The 20,044-nt window shown below is 36.9% G+C and overlaps 1 protein-coding gene across 1 annotated transcript in view; it reads right to left on the reverse strand.

Moving 5' to 3' along the window:
- The window catches only part of LOC113224930, a 34,149-nt gene extending 16,085 nt beyond the window's left edge, over positions 1–18,064 (reverse strand). Inside the window, exons 1-3 of the mRNA XM_026454842.1 lie at positions 17,928–18,064; positions 4,217–4,368; positions 1,546–1,639 (exon numbers count right to left, since the gene is read on the reverse strand). Coding sequence (XP_026310627.1) covers positions 1,546–1,639; positions 4,217–4,228 — 106 coding nt within the window. The 5' untranslated portion in view covers positions 4,229–4,368; positions 17,928–18,064. The remainder of the gene's footprint in view (positions 1–1,545; positions 1,640–4,216; positions 4,369–17,927) is intronic.
- Between the last annotated feature and the right edge of the window lie 1,980 nt (positions 18,065–20,044).

Here is a 20,044-nt window from a genome sequence, read left to right on the forward strand (position 1 = left end):
AGATAGATAGATAGATAGATAGATAGATAGATAGATAGATAGATAGATCGATCGATAGATAGATGAAAGGGCAGTCATTATGGGAATTGGCTAACATAATGATGGAGGCTGAGATGTCCCACCATATGCTGTCTGCAGGCTGGAGAACCCATGAAGCCAGTGGTATAACTCAGTCTGAGTCTGAAGGTCTAAGAACCCGGAGAGCTGATGGTATCATTCCGTCTGAGGATGAAGACCCGAGAATGCCTGAGAATCTGGCAGCCTGCTGATACAAGTCCTAGAGTCCCAAAGCCAGAGACCTTCGAGTTCTTATGTCCAAGGCCAGGAGAAGATCAGTGTCCCAAACTCCAAAAGAGAAAGTAAATTCATTGTTTCTCTGCATTTTTGCTCTCCTTAGGTCCTCAAACACTTAGATAGTGCCCACCCACACTGGGTGAGGGCAGATCTTCCTTACTCAATCCACTGATTCAAATGCCAATCTCTTCCAGAAATGCCCTTACAGGCATTCCCAGAAATAATGCTTTACCAGTTTATCTAGTTATCCTTTAATGCAATCAATTTAACATTGCATTAAATTAAATTTATCCATCACAGCCTGAGAGGACATTTCTGGAAGAGATGAGCATTTGAATCAGCAGGCTGAGCAATGATTTGCCCTCACCAATGTGGGCAGGCATCATGTAACCCATTGAGCTGATGGACCCTGATGGAGTGACACTATCATCTCTCCTGATTTTCAGATCTTCAGATACAGACCAAATTATTCCACTGGCCTCCCTGTTTCTCTAGCTTATAGACGGCATATTGTAGGAATTCTCAGTCTCTATAATCATGTGATTCCTGTAATAAGTCTTATCCCTCTATCTATCTATCTCTTTTTATATATATATATCTTGGTATATAGATGTATATATAGAGAGAGATGTAAATACCAAGAGACAGAGAGAGGTGTATTTTATTGGTTCCATTTATCTGGAGAACCCTGACTAACGCATTTAGATTCTATTTTGATGCTGTTGGAAAAAAAAAATATATAGAATTAAGTCAACTTAAAGTCATCAATTGAAATGACAGTATTATTCATTATCATAAAAAATAGTAAATAAACTAAATTTCCAACAATGATTATTGGTTAAATACATTTAATGATATGATGGAAAGTTATGCAAGCTTTAAAAAATATATTTTAGGTAATGTTTAATGGCATGGAAGAAATGCTGACAATATCATTCTGTTAAGTGAGAAAAACAAGAAGAAATAAAAAAATACATATATGTATGTGTGTATATATTTTACAATAAAAGAGTAAATGGAAATAAAAGTCACAGTGGTTATTCTGGATAGTCAGTGACAGGTTCTTCTTTATCTTTCAATCTTTTTCCAATATTAATACTGAATGTTAGTTATTTATATAATCAGTTATAAGAATATGCTTTCAAAGGTGGCTTTACATATCAACAATTCTATGGTCTTGAAAAAGGAAAATTCCACAAAAAATTCTACTTAGAGGATGTACACGAAAAAGGTACACATTCATTCTTTTACCTTCTCTTACTCTTGGGCAACGCAGTTGACTTCCTTGAATGTCATGTTGTTCTACCTTGTTCCAAGTGAGGTACTTACAAGAATCTGATGGAAGCTTTAAAACAAGAGAAAAGAGAAATACTTTATCATCTGGCAATATGTAGTTCATTTACTTCCATGTGTAAAGGTAGTGTAAATCCATGCCAAACACTTAGCCAAATTGAACTCCAAATAGCTAATGGTGTGCTCATGGAAATCATCTTATCGAATCTAAATTATGTGTTTTTATTCAACTTTGCATTCTCAACACCTGCAACTGATTTACATTTGATGGTAAATGATAGCATGAATAAATATATGTACCCAATTCGTGATCCCGTTTAGCCCAATTTATATAAATCATTCTTTAATATTTTTGAATATCCCATGAGCAGTCTCATTCCATTTATAACAGTTCTAATTGTTAAGATGTCTTCATTACATGGACTCTGTTTATTATATAATCCCTCTAACTTGCTCCAATTGTACAAGTTATGTCTTTTTAAGGCTACACAGAGAAACCCTCCACATATGATTACAGTTTTAAATGTTTAATAATAGTTGCCATTCTCTCTAAAGTCATTCAATGATTACTGATAGATAATCGTCTGTAAATTAGTCAATGTTTTGGTGGTTTTTCTTGGAAAGATTTTCAACTTATTGACATTGCTCTCAAAATGTGTTGTTCAAACTGAATGAAATATATTAGGTATAGCCATCTTGTTCTGGACAGTATGTTACTGACTAGAACATGTGCCAAGATCATATTTGGGGCAATTTTAATTGTTTACTAACATTGAGGTTGTAATCAATCAAAATTCCAGTGTTTTATATAACTTGTGATTATTTCAAGGTTAACACAAACAAAAGGCATATTACTTGAAAAGAATATTATGTTAAATATTTACACCATAGATTCATTCTTCTGTTAGCCAAAGTTAAACACGTGTACAAACAAACTCAGAATATTTAGTTTAAAAAATGTTAAGTATTTGGAACAAATACTCTGTTCTTTAGAACAGAATTTGGCAAGTGCTGCCCCAAAATAAGTTGAGAAGAGCTGGCTTTTTAAGAATAATTAAACTTTAATGTTTTAGCTGCATTACTTACTCACTCAATGACCTTGGCCTTGCTCCAACAAATATCCCAATATCTTCATTTTAAAAATAGAACCAGTAACAAAAGCTGTCTACCTTCTTATCAGTAACACTAAAAAGTTAACTTATGCTTGAGCAATTCTTGGAGATATTCTGAGGATTTGCTAATGTGCTTTCAAGGAGTGAACTCATCCTTTTGTACTATTCTTTTCGGAAAACAATAAACACAAAACATTTTAGATGATTAAGGAATATAGTCCAACTTATTTGGGGGCAGCACTTGCCAAATTCTGTTCTAAAGAACAGAGTATTTGTGCCAAATTCTGTTCTAAAAACAGAGTATTTGTTCCAAATACTTAACATTTTTTAAACTAAATATTTTGAGTTTGTTTATACACGTGTTTATTCCTTATCTTTTCTATTATCTTTTCTACTCTTAGCTGTTCAGCTTATATAGTTATGGAAGCCTCTTTCCCAACACCTTATGTGCATTTGGAATTTTTCTTTTCTTGCTTCTATTATAGAATAAAAATTTCTTGGAAGTTAAGTTCCCTAGGATTGCCATACCCATGGACTCTGTTCTATTTCATGAGGCTTGTGCTGGGAAAAGAAAAATTGTTCTAAGCTAAAGTTGTATTTGAGAGGAAAATTTTCATTTTTCACCAGATATCTACTTTTATACAAAAATCTGTTTATTTTTTAAGGAGCCAAGTGGTTGACTTTGGAACTTCTGACATTGTAGGAAAATGAGCTGCTGCATGTTTTTATTTATTGCTATGTAAGGTTGTCAGATTGGTGCAGCTGTGTGACAGTTGTTTCTTCCTAAAGGAAGAATGAATATTTGTGTCTTGCCCTGAAATTTTTCTTTATTTAAATTCTGATAGGCCAATTGATTAATGTATTCTTCAATAAATATTTTTTGATGCTAGCATGCTTCATCACATTTTATTCAAAAATATATATTTTACCACATTATATGTCAGGCACTCCTTTAAACACGGGGGATACAAAATTGAATAAAACATGATAATTGTGCTTGAAAAACTAATTCTCTGTAATTTGGTAGGTAGACATTTGAATAACTCACCTTAAGCCAGTGGGATGCCTGGAATAATTATGTATGAAGGGAAGGGGGAAGAAGCATGTATGGTTCCAGTTAGATGGCTTAGAAAGAATGTCTTAGAAGTGGTGAGTTTGGCAGAAAAGAAAAATGTATCTTGCAGACAAAGGAAATTCCAGAAAGAAAGGAAAGTAAATCTCAGACTAGAGACAGAATTTGCACTCAGCAGAAGAAGGGAAGGAGGGCCGTTTTGGTTTTAACAGTCATTATCTTTTCTACTCATCTTCTCCTCCTTTTTGATCTTCCTTCCTCCAATCCAGCTTCTTTCTATTTTACTCTTTGAACTGGGACTGAGAGTGTCAACCTTTCATTTCTCCTCTCACAATTACAAGGGTATGGGTAAACAGCTAATACACTTATTTTAAAACATTGAATATCAAATAAAATATGTTCTATAAACTTATCATCAGGTAAAGAGTTAATTAAAAATATTTACCAAGGATGACATTCCAGAATTCAAACGTGGGTGGAATGTTCTTTTCCTTGATGGAGCTGACCCAGTGTGGGTCTCACTTGGAGAAGAGTAGTATGATGAATTAGATGGACAAATCTCTTGACTACTTGTTACTTGTGTTTTGACCTGAGGAGCTGAGTAAAATAAAAACTTAAAGTGTTCATATATATATATATATCTGTTTTATAGTTTTTTTTAATGTAAATATCCTTGTTTAAAATGACAATAGGCCAGGTGCAGTGGCTCACACCTGTAATCCTAGCACTTTAGGAGGCCGAGGCGAGGGGAGGGAATCACTGGAGGTAAGAAGTTCGACATGAGCCTGGCCAACATGGCGAAACCCTGTCTCTACTAAAAACACAAAAATTTGCTGGGTGTGGTGGTGGGTGTGTCTGTAATCACAGCTACTTGGGAGGCTGAGGCAGGAGAATTGCTGAATCCGAAAGGCGGAGGTTGCAGTGAGCCGAGATAGTGCCACTGCATGCCAGGCTGGGCAACAGAGACTCTGTCTAGAAAACAAACAAAGAAACAGAAAACAAACAAACAAAAAACACAACCAACAACAAATTATAGGCATAATGTTTTCCCCTACAAGAAAGATAATACTGTAGATTTTAGAAGGATTTTTACTTCTTTTCATAGTTCTAAGCAAATTTTTATGGCTAATGGTCTCTTAAGACAAATTCCAATGAAAGGTAAGGGTGTCTGCATAGACTGTGTGTCTTAGAAAAAGGCATCTAATAGTATAAACGAAAACACACACACGCTGAATTTTGGTGTGGAGCAAGATGGCCAAATAGGAACAGCTCCAGTCTCCAACTCCCAGCGCGAGCGACACAGAAGACCGGTGATTTCTGCATTTTCAACTGAGGTACTGGGTTCATCTCACTAGGGAGTGCCGGACAATTGGTGCTGGTCAGCTGCTGCAGCCCAACCAGCGAGAGCTGAAGCAGGGCGAGGCATCGCCTCACCTGGGTAGCGCAAGGGGGAAGGGAATCCCTTTTCCTAGCCAGGGGAACTGAGACACACAACACCTGGAAAATCGGGTAACTCCTACCCCAATACTGCGCTTTAAGCAAACGGGCACACGAGGAGATTATATCCCACACCTGGCCGAGAGGGTCCCAAGCCCACGGAGCCTCACTCGTTGCTAGCACAGCAGTCTGCGATCTAATCGCAAGGCAGCAGCGAGGCTGGGGGAGGGGCGCCCGCCATTGCTGAGGCTTAAATAGGTAAACAAAGCCGCTGGGAAGCTCGAACTGGGTGGAGCCCACAGCAGCTCAAGGAAGCCTGCCTGTCTCTGTAGACTCCACCTATGGGGACAGGGCACAGCTAAACAACAACAACAACAACAAAAGCAGCAGAAACCTCTGCAGAGGCAAACGACTCTGACAGCTTTGAAGAGAGCAATGGATCTCCCAACACGGAGGTTGAGATCTGAGAAGGAACAGACTGCCTGCTCAAGTGGGTCCCTGACCCCTGAGTAGCCTAACTGGGAGACATCCTCCACTAGGGGCAGACTGACACCTCACACCTCACATGGTGGAGTACACCCCTGAGAGGAAGCTTCCAAAGCAAGAATCAGACAGGTACACTCGCTGTTCAGCAATATTCTATCTTCTGCAGCCTCTGCTGCTGATACCCAGGCAAACAGGGTCTGGAGTGGACCTCAAGCAATCTCCAGCAGACCTACAGCTGAGGGTCCTGACTGTCAGAAGGAAAACTATCAAACAGGAAGGACACCTACATCAAAACCCCATCGGTACGTCTCATCAAAGACCAGAGGCAGATAAAACCACAAAGATGGGGAAAAAGCAGGGCAGAAAAGCTGGAAATTCAAATAATAAAAGCGCATCTCCCCCTGCAAAGGAGCACAGCTCATCGTCAGCAACAGATCAAAGCTGGACGGAGAATGACTTTGACGAGATGAGAGAAGAAGGCTTCAGTCCATCAAACTTCTCAGAGCTAAAGGAGGAATTACGTACCCAGCGCAAAGAAACTAAATATCTTGAAAAAAGAGTGGAAGAATTGATAGCTAGAATAATTAATGCAGAGAAGGTCATAAACGAAATGACAGAGATGAAAACCATGACACGATAAATACGTGACAAATGCACAAGCTTCAGTAACCAACTCCATTCAACTGGAAGAAAGAGTATCAGCAATTGAGGATCAAATGAATGAAATGAAGCGAGAAGAGAAACCAAAAGAAAAAAGAAGAAAAAGACATGAACAAAGCCTGCAAGAAGTATGAGATTATGTAAAAAGACCAAATCTACGTCTGATTGGGGTGCCTGAAAGTGAGGGGGAAAATGGAACCAAGTTGGAAAACACTCTTCAGGATATCATCCAGGAGAACTTCCCCAACTTAGTAGGGCAGGCCAACATTCAAATTCAGGAAATACAGAGAACGCCACAAAGATACTCCTCCAGAAGAGCAACTCCAAGACACATAATTGCCACATTCACCAAAGTTGAAATGAAGGAAAAAATCTTAAGGGCAGCCAGAGAGAAATGTCGGGTTACCCACAAAGGGAAGCCCATCAGACTAACAGCAGATCTCTTGGCAGAAACTCTACAAGCCAGAAGAGAGTGGGGGCCAATATTCAACGTTCTTAAAGAAAAGAATTTTAAACCCAGAATTTCATATCCAGCCAAACTAAGTTTTGTAAGTGAAGGAGAAATAAAATCCTTTACAGATAAGCAAATGCTTAGAGATTTTGTCACCACCAGGCCTGCCTTACAAGAGACCCTGAAGGAAGCCCTAAACATGGAAAGGAACAACCGGTACCAGCCATTGCAAAAACATGCCAAAATGTAAAGACCATCGAGCCTAGGAAGAAACTGCATCAACTAACAAGCAAAATAACCAGTTAATATCATAATGGCAGGATCAAGTTCACACATAACAATATTAACCTTAAATGTAAATGGACTAAATGCTCCAATTAAAAGACACAGACTGGCAAACTGGATAAAGAGTCAAGACCCATCAGTCTGCTGTCTTCAGGAGACCCATCTCACATGCAGAGACATACATAGGCTCAAAATAAAGGGATGGAGGAAGATCTACCAAGCAAATGGAGAACAAAAAAAAGCAGGGGTTGCAATCCTAGTCTCTGATAAAACAGACTTTAAACCATCAAAGATCAAAAGAGACAAAGAAGGCCATTACATCATGGTAAAGGGATCAATCCAACAGGAAGAGCTAACTATCCTAAATATATATGCACCCAATACAGGAGCACCCAGATTCATAAAGCAAGTCCTTAGAGACTTACAAAGAAACTTAGACTCCCATACAATAATAATGGGAGACTTCAACACTCCACTGTCAACATTAGACAGATCAACGAGACAGAAAGTTAACAAGGATATCCAGGAATTGAACTCATCTCTGCACCAAGCAGACCTAATAGACATCTATAGAACTCTCCACCCCAAATCAACAGAATATACATTCTTCTCAGCACCACATCACACTTATTCCAAAATTGACCACATAATTGGAAGTAAAGCACTCCTCAGTAAATGTACAAGAACAGAAATTATAACAAACTGTCTCTCAGATCACAGTGCAATCAAACTAGAACTCAGGACTAAGAAACTCAATCAAAACTGCTCAACTACATGGAAACTGAACAACCTGCTCCTGAATGACTACTGGGTACAAAATGAAATGAAGGCAGAAATAAAGATGTTCTTTGAAACCAATGAGAACAAAGATACAACATACCAGAATCTCTGGGACACATTTAAAGCAGTGTGTAGAGGGAAATTTATAGCACTAAATGCCCACAAGAGAAAGTAGGAAAGATCTAAAATTGACACTCTAACATCACAATTAAAAGAACTAGAGAGGCAAGAGCAAACACATTCAAAAGCTAGCAGAAGGCAAGAAATAACTAAGATCAGAGCAGAACTGAAGGAGATAGAGACACAAAAAACCCTCCAAAAAATCAATGAATCCAGGAGTTGGTTTTTTGAAAAGATCAACAAAATTGACAGACTGCTAGCAAGACTAATAAAGAAGAAAAGAGAGAAGAATCAAATAGACGCAATAAAAAATGATGAAGGGGCTATCACCACCAACCCCACAGAAATACAAACTACCATCAGAGAATACTATAAACACATCTTTTCAAATAAACTAGAAAATCTAGAAGAAATGGATAATTTCCTGGGCACTTACACCCTTCCAAGACTAAAGCAGGAGGAAGTTGAATCCCTGAATAGACCAATAGCAGGCTCTGAAATTGAGGCAATAATTAATAGTCTACCAACCAAAAAAAGTCCAGGATCAGATGGATTCACAGCTGAATTCTACCAGAGGTATAAGGAGGAGCTGGTGCCATTCCTTCTGAAACTATTCCAATCAATAGAAAAAGAGAGAATCCTCCCTAACTCATTTTATGAGGCCAACATCATCCTGATACCAAAGCCTGGCAGAGACACAACAAAAAAAGAGAATTTTAGACCAATATCCCTGATGAATATCGATGCAAAAATCGTCAATAAAATACTGGCAAACCGGATTCAGCAGCACATCAAAAAGCTTATCCACGATGATCAAGTGGGCTTCATCCCTGGGATGCAAGGCTGGTTCAACATTCGCAAATCAATAAATGTAATCCAGCATATAAACAGAACCAAAGACAAGCACCACATGATTATCTTAATAGATGCAGAAAAGGCCTTTGACAAAATTCAACAGCCCTTCATGCTAAAAACACTCAATAAATTCGGTATTGATGGAATGTACCTCAAAATAATAAGAGCTATTTATGACAAACCCACAGCCAACATCATACTGAATGGGAAACAAACTGGAAAAATTCCCTTTGAAAACAGGCACAAGACAGGGATGCCCTCTCTCACCACTCCTATTCAACATAGTGTTGGAAGTTCTGGCTAGGGCAATCAGGCAAGAGAAAGAAATAAAGGGTATCCAGTTAGGAAAAGAAGAAGTCAAATTGTCCCTGTTTGCAGATGACATGATTGTATATTTAGAAAACCCCATTGTCTCAGCTCAAAATCTCCTCAAGCTGATAAGCAACTTCAGCAGTTTCAGGATACAAAATTAATGTGCAAAAATCACAAGCATTCTTATACACCAGTAACAGACAAACAGACAGCCAAATCAGGAATGAACTTCCATTCACAATTGCCTCAAAGAGAATAAAATACCTAGAAATCCAACTTATGAGGGATGTAAAGGACCTCTTCAAGGAGAACTACAAACCACTGCTCAGTGAAATAAAAGAGGACACAAACAAATGGAAGAACATACCATGCTCATGGATAGGAAGAATCAATATCGTGAAAATGGCCATACTGCCCAAGGTTATTTATAGATTCAATATCATCCCCATCAAGCTACCAGTGAGTTTCTTCACAGAATTGGAAAAAACTGCTTTAAAGTTCATATGGAACCAAAAAAGAGCCCGCATTGCCAAGACAATCCTAAGTGAAAAGAACAAAGCTGGAGGCATCACGCTACCTAACTTCAAACTATACTACAAGGCTACAGTAACCAAAACAGCATGGTACTGGTACCAAAACAGAGATATAGACCAATGCAACAGAACAGAGTCCTCAGAAATAATACCACACATCTACAGCCATCTGATCTTTGACAAACCTGACAAAAACAAGAAATGGGGAAAGGATTCCCTATTTAATAAATGGTGCTGGGAAAATTGGCTAGCCATAAGTAGAAAGCTGAAACTGGATCCTTTCCTTACTCCTTATACGAAAATTAATTCAAGATGGATTAGAGACTTAAATGTTAGACCTAACACCATAAAAACCCTAGAAGAAAACCTAGGTAGTACCATTCAGGACATAGACATGGGCAAGGACTTCATGTCTAAAACACCAAAAGCAACGGCAGCAGAAGCCAAAATTGACAAATGGGATCTAATTAAACTAAAGAGCTTCTGTACAGCAAAAGAAACTACCATCAGAGTGAATAGGCAACCTACAGAATGGGAGAAAATTTTTGCAATCTACTCATTTGACAAAGGGCTAATATCCAGAATCTACAAAGAACTCAAACAAATTTACAAGAAAAAAACAAACAACCCCATCCAAAAGTGGGCAAAGGATATCAACAGACATTTCTCAAAAGAAGACATTCATACAGCCAACAGACACATGAAAAAATGCTCATCATCACTGGCCATCAGAGAAATGCAAATCAAAACCACAATCAGATACCATCTCACACCAGTTAGAATGACAGTCAGTAAAAAGTCAGGAAACAACAGGTGCTGGAGAGGATGTGGAGAATTAGGAACACTTTTACACTGTTGGTGGGATTGCAAACTAGTTCAACCATTATGGAAAACAGTATGGCGATTCCTCAAGGATCTAGAACTAGATGTACCATATGACCCAGCCATCCCATTACTGGGTATATACCCAAAGGATTATAAATCATGCTGCTATAAAGACACACGCACACGTATGTTTATTGCAGCACTATTCACAATAGCAAAGGCTTGGAATCAACCCAAATGTCCATCAGTGACAGACTGGATTAAGAAAATGTGGCACATATACACCATGGAATACTATGCAACCATAAAAAAGGATGAGTTTGCATCCTTTGTAGGGACATGGATGCAGCTGGAAACCATCATTCTTAGCAAACTATCACAAGAACAGAAAACCAAACACCACATGTTCTCACTCATAGGTGGGAACTGAACAATGAGATCACTTGGACTCAGGAAGGGGAGCATCACACACCAGGGCCTATCATGGGGAGGGGGGAGGGAGGAGGGATTGCATTGGGAGTTATACCTGATGTAAATGACGAGTTGATGGGTGCTGACGAGTTGATGGGTGCAGCACACCAACATGGCACAAGTATACATATGTAACAAACCTGCACGTTATGCACACGTACCCTAGAACTTAAAGTATAATAATAATATAAAATAAAAAATAAAATAAAAAAAAGAAAAGAAAACACACACACAGACACACATACACACACACGCTTATAAGATACCAAGGAGTACAGCCCTCATGTTGATGTTGGAACATCATTCCTAGTAGAGCTACAGTTGCAGATCTGGCATGTATAGCCATTCTTAAAATCTCTGCATGATTCTGGAACTTAAATTTTCCTGAGATTTTCCCCAAGCCTATTATATTTCCTCAGATTAGTGGCAAACGACTTAAAATGTCAGATTCTTTAATCAATTTTACTCACTTTGGAATGTCACTCAACCCTTTCACCTTACAACAGTCCAATTCTCCTTGTATTCCTATATTTATACCACTGAGATGTAAAATATATTTTATACTAATTCTCTGGTTTAGCATTCATTGTTATTCTTACACTTTTCCCTTTCTCCTTAGAAAGAGTGATAAGTTTCTCTTTCTGTAATTGATGCTGTACATTATGTTAAGCCAATAATTTTAAATTTTTAATCTAAATATTTTTCGTGTGTGAAGTAAAACTAGCAATCACATCTTTCTATAGTTACGGTCTCTTTTTTTCTCTTAGTAGACTATTTTCAGTCTCCAAGAATCTTAAGAGAAAGTATTCTCTATTTCTAGCACATTTGTTATGACTCTAATAGCAATTTCGCTGATAGGAAACCACACACCTCTTGTTCATTAAGGTTGCCTTCATGAAGTACAATGCAGAAACATCTTTCATTTTTCACTTATTAACTGAGCTAGTAGTACAGTAGAAGAGCACAGCGATTATGTTCTAAAATAGCATCGTTCTTTAAAAAGCTTCATATTCTAAAAATATCATTACTGTGCCATTAAATTTTTTTTTTTTTTTTTCAGACGGAGTCTTGCTCTGTCGCCCAGGCTGGAGTGCAGTGGCGCGATCTCGGCTCACTGCAAGCTCCGCCTCCCGGGTTCACGCCATTCTCCTGCCTCAGCCTCCCTGTAGCTGGGACTACAGGCGCCTGCCACCACGCCCGGCTAGTTTTTTGTTTTTTTTTTTTTTTTTTGTATTTTAGTAGAGACGGGGTTTCACTGTGTTAGCCAGGATGGTCTCGATTTCCTGACCTCGTGATCCGCCTGTCTGGGCCTCCCAATTAAATTTTCTTAAGTGACGTATGATCAAGAAGAAAATTGTTTCTGTGTCTGCCACTAAATTCAAAAGTCAATAATTTGGTCTTAATTATGTAAAACAATCATAACATATATGCATCTCATTTCTTTCTCACTTGAGCAATTATTTAACAGTTTGGATATTGCTTCTTGAAATTATCAAAAAGCATCGTGTTATAAAAACAAATTAACAAACATTAGAGAAACAAACTCAAAATTTCTGAATCTTATTATTCCTAAAGCAGATAAATCCTGCCATCTAAAACGGGAGTTTTAGCCAGTAATTATGAGAGAAAATTGAGGAGAAATAGAATAATATATCAGAGGATTAACAGGAGTGAAAGTTTAACTGACTTTTGGGTTCTTTTGTCTTTACTGAAATATGCTAGCCATTTTCTGCCAAAATAAAATATGAAAAATAAGGACAATGAATATGGGTAAATCCTTCTTCAGTGACTTTTGTCTTGTGATGACAAACTCCAATGATGGTTACACAATGAGGGGTTCAGTTAATAGAGTAACCTGGAAGTCTCCCTCTAAAGTATGAGACATGGTTTTATCTTGCTTATATAATCTCCTTAAAGTAGGACACAAGGAAAATAAAGTTCACATAATTACAAGATTTGATAAAAAAGATCCAGTTGATTGGGTTTTTATTATACCATCTTGTGTAGTTTTGCAAGACTAAGCTTAACAACCTCAAGTTGAAATTAAGTTTAAAAGTATAAGTGAAAATTATCTCATCATCTTAGTTTACTTTCATCATCATAGATTTCTTTCTGGTTTAAACTAAAACTCTTTATGGCATTATCCCGGTAATGACCAGGCATTTATTAATAATAGAAGGCAATTAAAACTTTAGTAATACAAATAAGTAGGCAGCTAACACCCTTACCATCTTTCTCTCCCTGTCTCTCCCTCTCCTTCCTTCCCTCTTTCCCTCTCTCTCTTTCTTCTCTCTCTCTCAATGCATTTCATTTTTTCAGAATGGACTGAAAAATGAATTGAAGAATGGTTGTGTTTCAGCTAAGAAAATTCCAATCAATAGACAACTAGTCTGACTGTCTTTGAGTGTGAAATCTGCTTGTAGGCCCCAAAGTCTGGATCCTTTCCTTACATTCTTGTATTACTCCAAGCACCACACCAGGGTACCGAGATAAAGGGCAGTGTGCTGGAAGGAGCTTGTGTTAAAAACCTCTGGGACATTCTCAGAATCTTAGTTCTGTCACTTCTATTATAAATTCCATATGGAATTTTTCTTCAGTCTGCTCCTTTGGAGAAATCTCAGCAAAACGAGATCATTTCTGATCATTTAGTTTTAAAAATAAAATAAAAAATAGGGTACCTTCCAGGTTGTATAACTCAAACTTCTCCATCTACAACTGCCTTAATGTGCACATCATTGAAGTCAAAACTGCGAGACCGGCAAGTCCTAGGAATTTGAAAAACAGTGACTGCTATGACCCTGGTCAAGGCACTTAGCATAATCTCTGACCCTCAGTTCTGTATCTTTAATATTCAGAGATAATGTGGACTGTGTCTCAGGGATGGGTGTTTTGTTTTGTAATATTACTGTTATAATGACAAGTGTTGCTATTACTAAAATTATACTTCTACAGTTTACATTTATTGACATTTGCTATGTGGTAGGCACTATACTAAGTTATTTATATGACTTAACTCATTTAATCATTCCAATCACCCAGTGAAACATTATTTTACTTTAAAGATGAGGAAATTTAGGCACAGAGAGATGGGGTAACTTGCTCGAGTTACATTAGTAAATGACCACTAGAATTCATACAACATGCAGATAACTACTGTCATTCCTTAAATAACTGAAGAGATCTATCAGTATTAGGGTGCAGTTGTTATTAAGAAAAATCATTAATATTGATTTTTCTTATTTTAATTACTTCACTTAAACACATATAAATAATTGTACTAGTTAATAGAACATATAAATTCAAGCAGTTATTATTTACAGAAAACAAAAGTTAAGCCCTCAGTAGTAGAACTTATGAGAACGCCATTCCAGATAACATCAAACTGTTTTTTAAATGCTCCCACCTCCCCTCTCCAAAGGAAAATAAAACCAGACAAATGCAGTTTAGTTGGTATATTGGTTTACTCATTTTTAATCTTTCTGCCTGCAGTGAACAAACAGTTATCATAAATTACAAATCTAAACCTTTATGAAAGAGGAATTAATTTTATTAATGTTCCAATATAAAGCTGCCATGGAGAAGGTGCCATGGCTGAAACTGTACAGCATTTGCCAGCCATGATTTATAGTGTCTTTAAAACAGCTGGCGTTATCTGAATTGGCCATCTAGTCTTGGTTGAAAAAAGATGTAGAATGGCTAACAAAAAGGATCAGGTGAGCTGAGACTGCTGGATGAACAACGATAATATAACTTATCAATTCATGAGCCCTTTCATCAGAAAATTGCAATGTTCTTTACAATCACAAATTTATAAGCCTCATAAATTGTCTGCAGCAACGGTTGCTATCTGTTTAATTAAAATGTCAAGTTGGTGATTATGTAACTTTGTAAGGCGAGTGAAGGAGGAAGTGACAGATGGTCCACTTTCTAAGGTGAAGTTGAGCTCTTAAGTTGCCTAAAGATATGTTGAGCACACATCATACACAGGTCATGGGCTCCTTTAAGACATGTAGGGTTGTCAAAATAGTATAGCATATGACTCAGTTTCTAAATGTTCCGTTTATATTCATTGCTTCAACATGAGGGCTTTGTATTTAGGAAGGAAGGAAGAAAAGCATGTTCAACTTTATTTTTCAATTAGCAAAGGGCACACTTTCGAATCTCTCAGCCTCCTTCTCCTTCCAAAAAATATTGAGCTAGAGTCTCAAATTCAGTGGAATCACGCCAAAGCCAGGTACTTCTGAGGCATGGGCTAGAATAGAATTACTATGAACTCTATAGCATTAAATTTGGATGAAAGGAAATATGAATTCAGCCTCTCTGATTTCTTAGACCATTTTATTTTTATATTTAAAACCCAGAATTTCTGTCCTCTCTATGCTTGTATTCTGTTTGTAAAATGGGTCATGATTGTACTCTTTGCATACCAGACATGGTGATGGGATAACTGAAAGTACTCTCAGAGCTATCATAAAGTCAGGAAGAAATTTGATATTATAAATTGTTGATTTCTACACTGACAAATTTGCTAGATTTTTAAATTTGAAGATTATTACTATATACTGATAGTTTTAAATTAAGTTTCTGGAAGTAAACATGTAAATTGAGTAAATAATTATCTGTGAACTATTCTGTAAAGCTAGGTGTTTTAGAGATATTCCAAAAATATTTCACTTATCCCAAAGCCTAGGATTTCAATGGATGTGTCCTAAATGATTTAGATCATTGATTCTAAAAGCATACAACAATAAATTTCAATTTTGAAAAATTCACAATTGCAATTGCTTTTTCTCTACCTCAGTCTGAATGAGTCAGATTTTATGTGACCCAATTTTTATTCTTATACATTTTGCAGGTCCCTATTATTTTAGCCCCATAAACATTCTTTAAACACTTATGGGCCATCAAACTAAGGCACAACAAAAGTAAAAGAACAAAGACCTATAACACTTCTCTAGAGGTAAAACTTGTAAACTTCAATAGCTACTAGTGGGTACACTGACATTTACAGAAGCAAAAGATATATTCAAATAACAGAACCAATGAAGATAGACTGAACTATCTCTATGTTCCCTCTATGAAATTACATTTAGAAATTTTTAGAGCTTTATCGTAACAACATTTATAGCTGCAGCTTAGGTGGTGAAATTTTCAATACTTGAGCAATATCTACTACTTCCTATGTTGTTACAGCTTTGAAAATTTAACCACATACAGCACTATGAGCTAGAAGAATACAGATACTAAAAGAAAATATGTGGTTGAGGTAGATCTTGCTAGCAGAAATAAAACAATAAAATGCCAAATAAAATTGACAGTGTTTTAGGAAGGTGGGATGAATAAGATTCTTGTTTCATGATGTGCAGAAATGTGATTGAAGAAATACTGGCATCAAGGAAACTTTTCTCCTTCCCTCTCTCTTACTCTCTCCTTTCCTTTCTTCCTTCCCTCCCTCCTTCCTTCCTTCCCTCCCTCCTTCTTTCCTTCCTTCCTCCCTTCCTTCCCTCCTTCCTCCTTTTGCCTTTCACAATTTGAAAATTAAAGTTTGTGTGGTATCCTGGGTGTAGGCTGGGTGTGGTGGCTCACCCCTGTAATCCCAGCACTTTGGGAGGCTGAGGTGGGTGGATTATCTGAACTCACAAGGTTGAGAACTGCCTGACAACATAGTGAAACCCGTCTCTACTAAAAATACAAAAATTATCCAGGTGGAGTGGCGTAGGCCTGCAGTCCCAGTTTCTCGGGAGGCTGAGGCACGAGAATCTCTTGAACCTGGGAGACAGAAGTTGCAGTGAGCTGAGATTGCACCACTGCACTCCAGCCTGGGTGACAGAGTGAAACTGTGTATCCAAAAATAAAAAATAAAATAAAATAAATAAATAAAAATAAGTCATATCCTGGGTATAACTCTTTAGGCTGTCTCTAATATCATTTTATAAAGGTTTACTGGTTGAAAAATAACAATGGTGATAGTAAAGATGGTGATAGTAAAGATTATTTTATATGGAACAAATAAACCTTTTGTTACAGTGTACTAAAAGAGTTTTAGCAAGTAGAGAAAAAATGAAGTTTACAATTTTGCACAGAACTGCTATCCATTTTAAACTATTGTTTTGTATGCTAATTTCTCCAAATTAATATACATTTAATTTTTAATATTAAAATCAAAGATCTTGAGACTGAGATATCCAGAGTTGGGTAAACAAATAGAACTTCTGTCACTCCTTTGATATTCTAATCCCTTACCTAAACACAATTCATTTCTTAATTATAGGTAGTAAATGGAAGCTAGAATTAAGTTTTATACAATTTTATGAAACCACGATGTACTTAATCTTGAAAACTGAAGATGCAAATATCAGTTTTTAAAAAGTGAGAGCCAGGTTATATACTAATATAAAAAAAATTCAAGAAACCTGCAAATCCCCAATTGTATATTGTTTAATTATCAGCATGTTTGAGAAACACAGACAGCTGTGAAATTTAAGAGCGAGGAAACAAATATTGGGTTTTGGCCTCTATTTAATCTAATTTGTGGCGTTAATGAGCTGGTATAAGTCATGTTTTTATGATAGTAATTTCATTTAAACTGAAACACTGATAGATACTGCCTTTCAGCTATCTTGCCTATTTTTCTCATGAAAATCACAAATGCTTTCTTGAAGAGTCCTATGTCTCTTAGATATACCATTACTAAAGGAGTAAGCCCACCTCTCTCCATCACAACTATGATCACAGAAACTGCACTGCATTTGTAACCATGTATTAGGGGAGACAGTGGCAGCTGAGTTTGCTTCTCTTTCAAGGAACCATAATCAGTAATGCAAGCTTCATGACTTTATGTGTCTAAAGAAAATTTAATCTGGTAACACTATCTACATTTGTTTGGCTTTTTTCTCTCCCTCAACTCATGACGAAGGTCACTTTTAATTTAATTTTCCTACCTTTCAGACATGTCTTGCAGGTGCAAAAAGTCCTCTTGCCTTCATAAAGCTATTTTTCTGAAGACATTTTTCACCATGTTCCCTGGAGGGGATACGAAAGTTGTCCACCAAGAATCTGCAACCTCTTTTGGGGGTCTTCCGTGGATTCACTGTGACCAAGGAAACAAGCTGTTACCTAGCAACATGGCCCTTCAGGAGGTATTGTTACCAGTCTCTTAGAGTTCATCAAAGGAATTCCTGTGCTTCTGGATCGGCTTTAACAGGGATCATTGTTTCTAGGGAGTTGTCTAAACTGTGATATAACTGAACCTCAACTACAGAAACATAAATGTCAGCAGAGGGGATAAATGTCCGTAGCATCCCTGGAAGGTTCACTGTCTTCGGTTCCATTGTTTTTTGAATTGTTTGCACTGACTTGGGTTTCTTGAAGTTATACTTGTGCAGTATATCCCCCAGTATTTGATTTCCTGCTTCTCTTCTGTAGGAAAAGAAGCAAAATGGAAGATATCTAATTTTTGCTTGAAGTTTGCTCAAATAAAACTCCTGTGATTTGAAGACTGGGAATTCTGCCTTGTTCATAAAAAGAAATAAGTAATAGTTATTTATTTCAAAGCAAATTTTTTACAACTTTTCAGAAAAAAAGGAGTATATGCATACTCGCTTATTGATCCAACTATCCTGCTCTGAGTGTCTGCTATGTACATAGATAGCACTGTGAATTTCTAACTTCATGAGCTGATAAAATGAATGTTCTCTAAACTTGAAAGTTGTATGTCTCCTTTCCCAAAAATAGAAGAATGTAGCTGTGTTTCTGTGTACTAAGAAATTGTTGTCTGCCAACATCATAGTAAACTCTCCCATAGTCTTTACTGCTTTAGAGGAAAAGATATTTAGGAAACCATTTTATTCAAAATCTAGTTTCAAAACAAGATAATTTGCATATCTTGGAAAAAGCATCATGTTTCTTTTTATTATTTTTTTCTGTTCTATAGTAGTATATTATTAGTACTATAGTATATTATTTTTATAGTATAGTAGTGGTATAGTATATTATTTTTAGTCTATAGTAGTAATCCATCTACAGACTAAAAATATTTCAGTAACCTTATTAATGTGTTTCATATCAAAAATTGAAAATGCATTCTCCTCTACTTTGTTTCTGTCAGGAATTAAATTTTACACACAAAATGCTTCAGGCTAAAACTTAGCAGAAAAATCTTCTATGCCAAAAAATATAATGTAACATATTTGCTAAAGATTTATACATTGATTTGTTTCTATCCACATTAGTACAATTTTTTTTTAAATGGAGTTTCATTCGTGTTGCCCAGGCTGGAGTGCAATGGTGCGATCTCTGCTCACTGCAACCTCTGCCTCCTGGGTTCAAGCAATTTTCCTGCCTCAGGCTCCTGAGTAGCTGGGATTACAGGTGCCCACCACCACATCTGGCTAATTTTTTTTTTATTTTTAGTAGAGACGGCTTTTTACCATGTTGGCCAGGCTGGTCTCAAACTCCTGACCTCGTGTAATCCACCTGCCTCAGCCTCCCAAAGTGCTGGGATTATAGGCATGAGCCACCATGCCTGGCCTAAGTTAGTATAATTTTTAAAAATTTTCCAATGCCTAAAATATTACATCTAAAATTTCTGGATACTTTTCCCATGATAGGAGCAGAGATGACATTTTCCTTTCTTTTCCTCTCTCTCTCTCTTTGTGTGTGTGTGTGTGTGTGTGTGCACCTGTAAACCACAGAACCAATGTCAGACATTTTCTTTACTCTCATCTTTTTTAAGCATCCTGGGAACTTTCCCAAGTCCAAAAATTCTAGACCAGGATTATCCAAAAATGAATAAAACACAACTAAACTTACCTTTTTAGCTTTATAGCCCACAACAATTGATCCATATTCCTAACTGCTTTAGGCAAAAGCTATGTAATACTCCAGCGACTCAACTCTGACTTTGCTTAGAATTATCTTGGGTGCTTTAAAAAAATTCAGTGTCCAGGCCCTTCCTCAACTAAACAAATAATATCTGAAGGTGGGTGAGGCCCAGGCATTCATAATATTTTAAAGTATTCCTATTATACACTCTCAACGCCTCACTTACCTGTACCTA

The sequence above is a fragment of the Piliocolobus tephrosceles genome, chromosome 2, assembly GCF_002776525.5.
Source record: "Piliocolobus tephrosceles isolate RC106 chromosome 2, ASM277652v3, whole genome shotgun sequence".
Lineage (NCBI taxonomy): Eukaryota > Metazoa > Chordata > Mammalia > Primates > Cercopithecidae > Piliocolobus > Piliocolobus tephrosceles.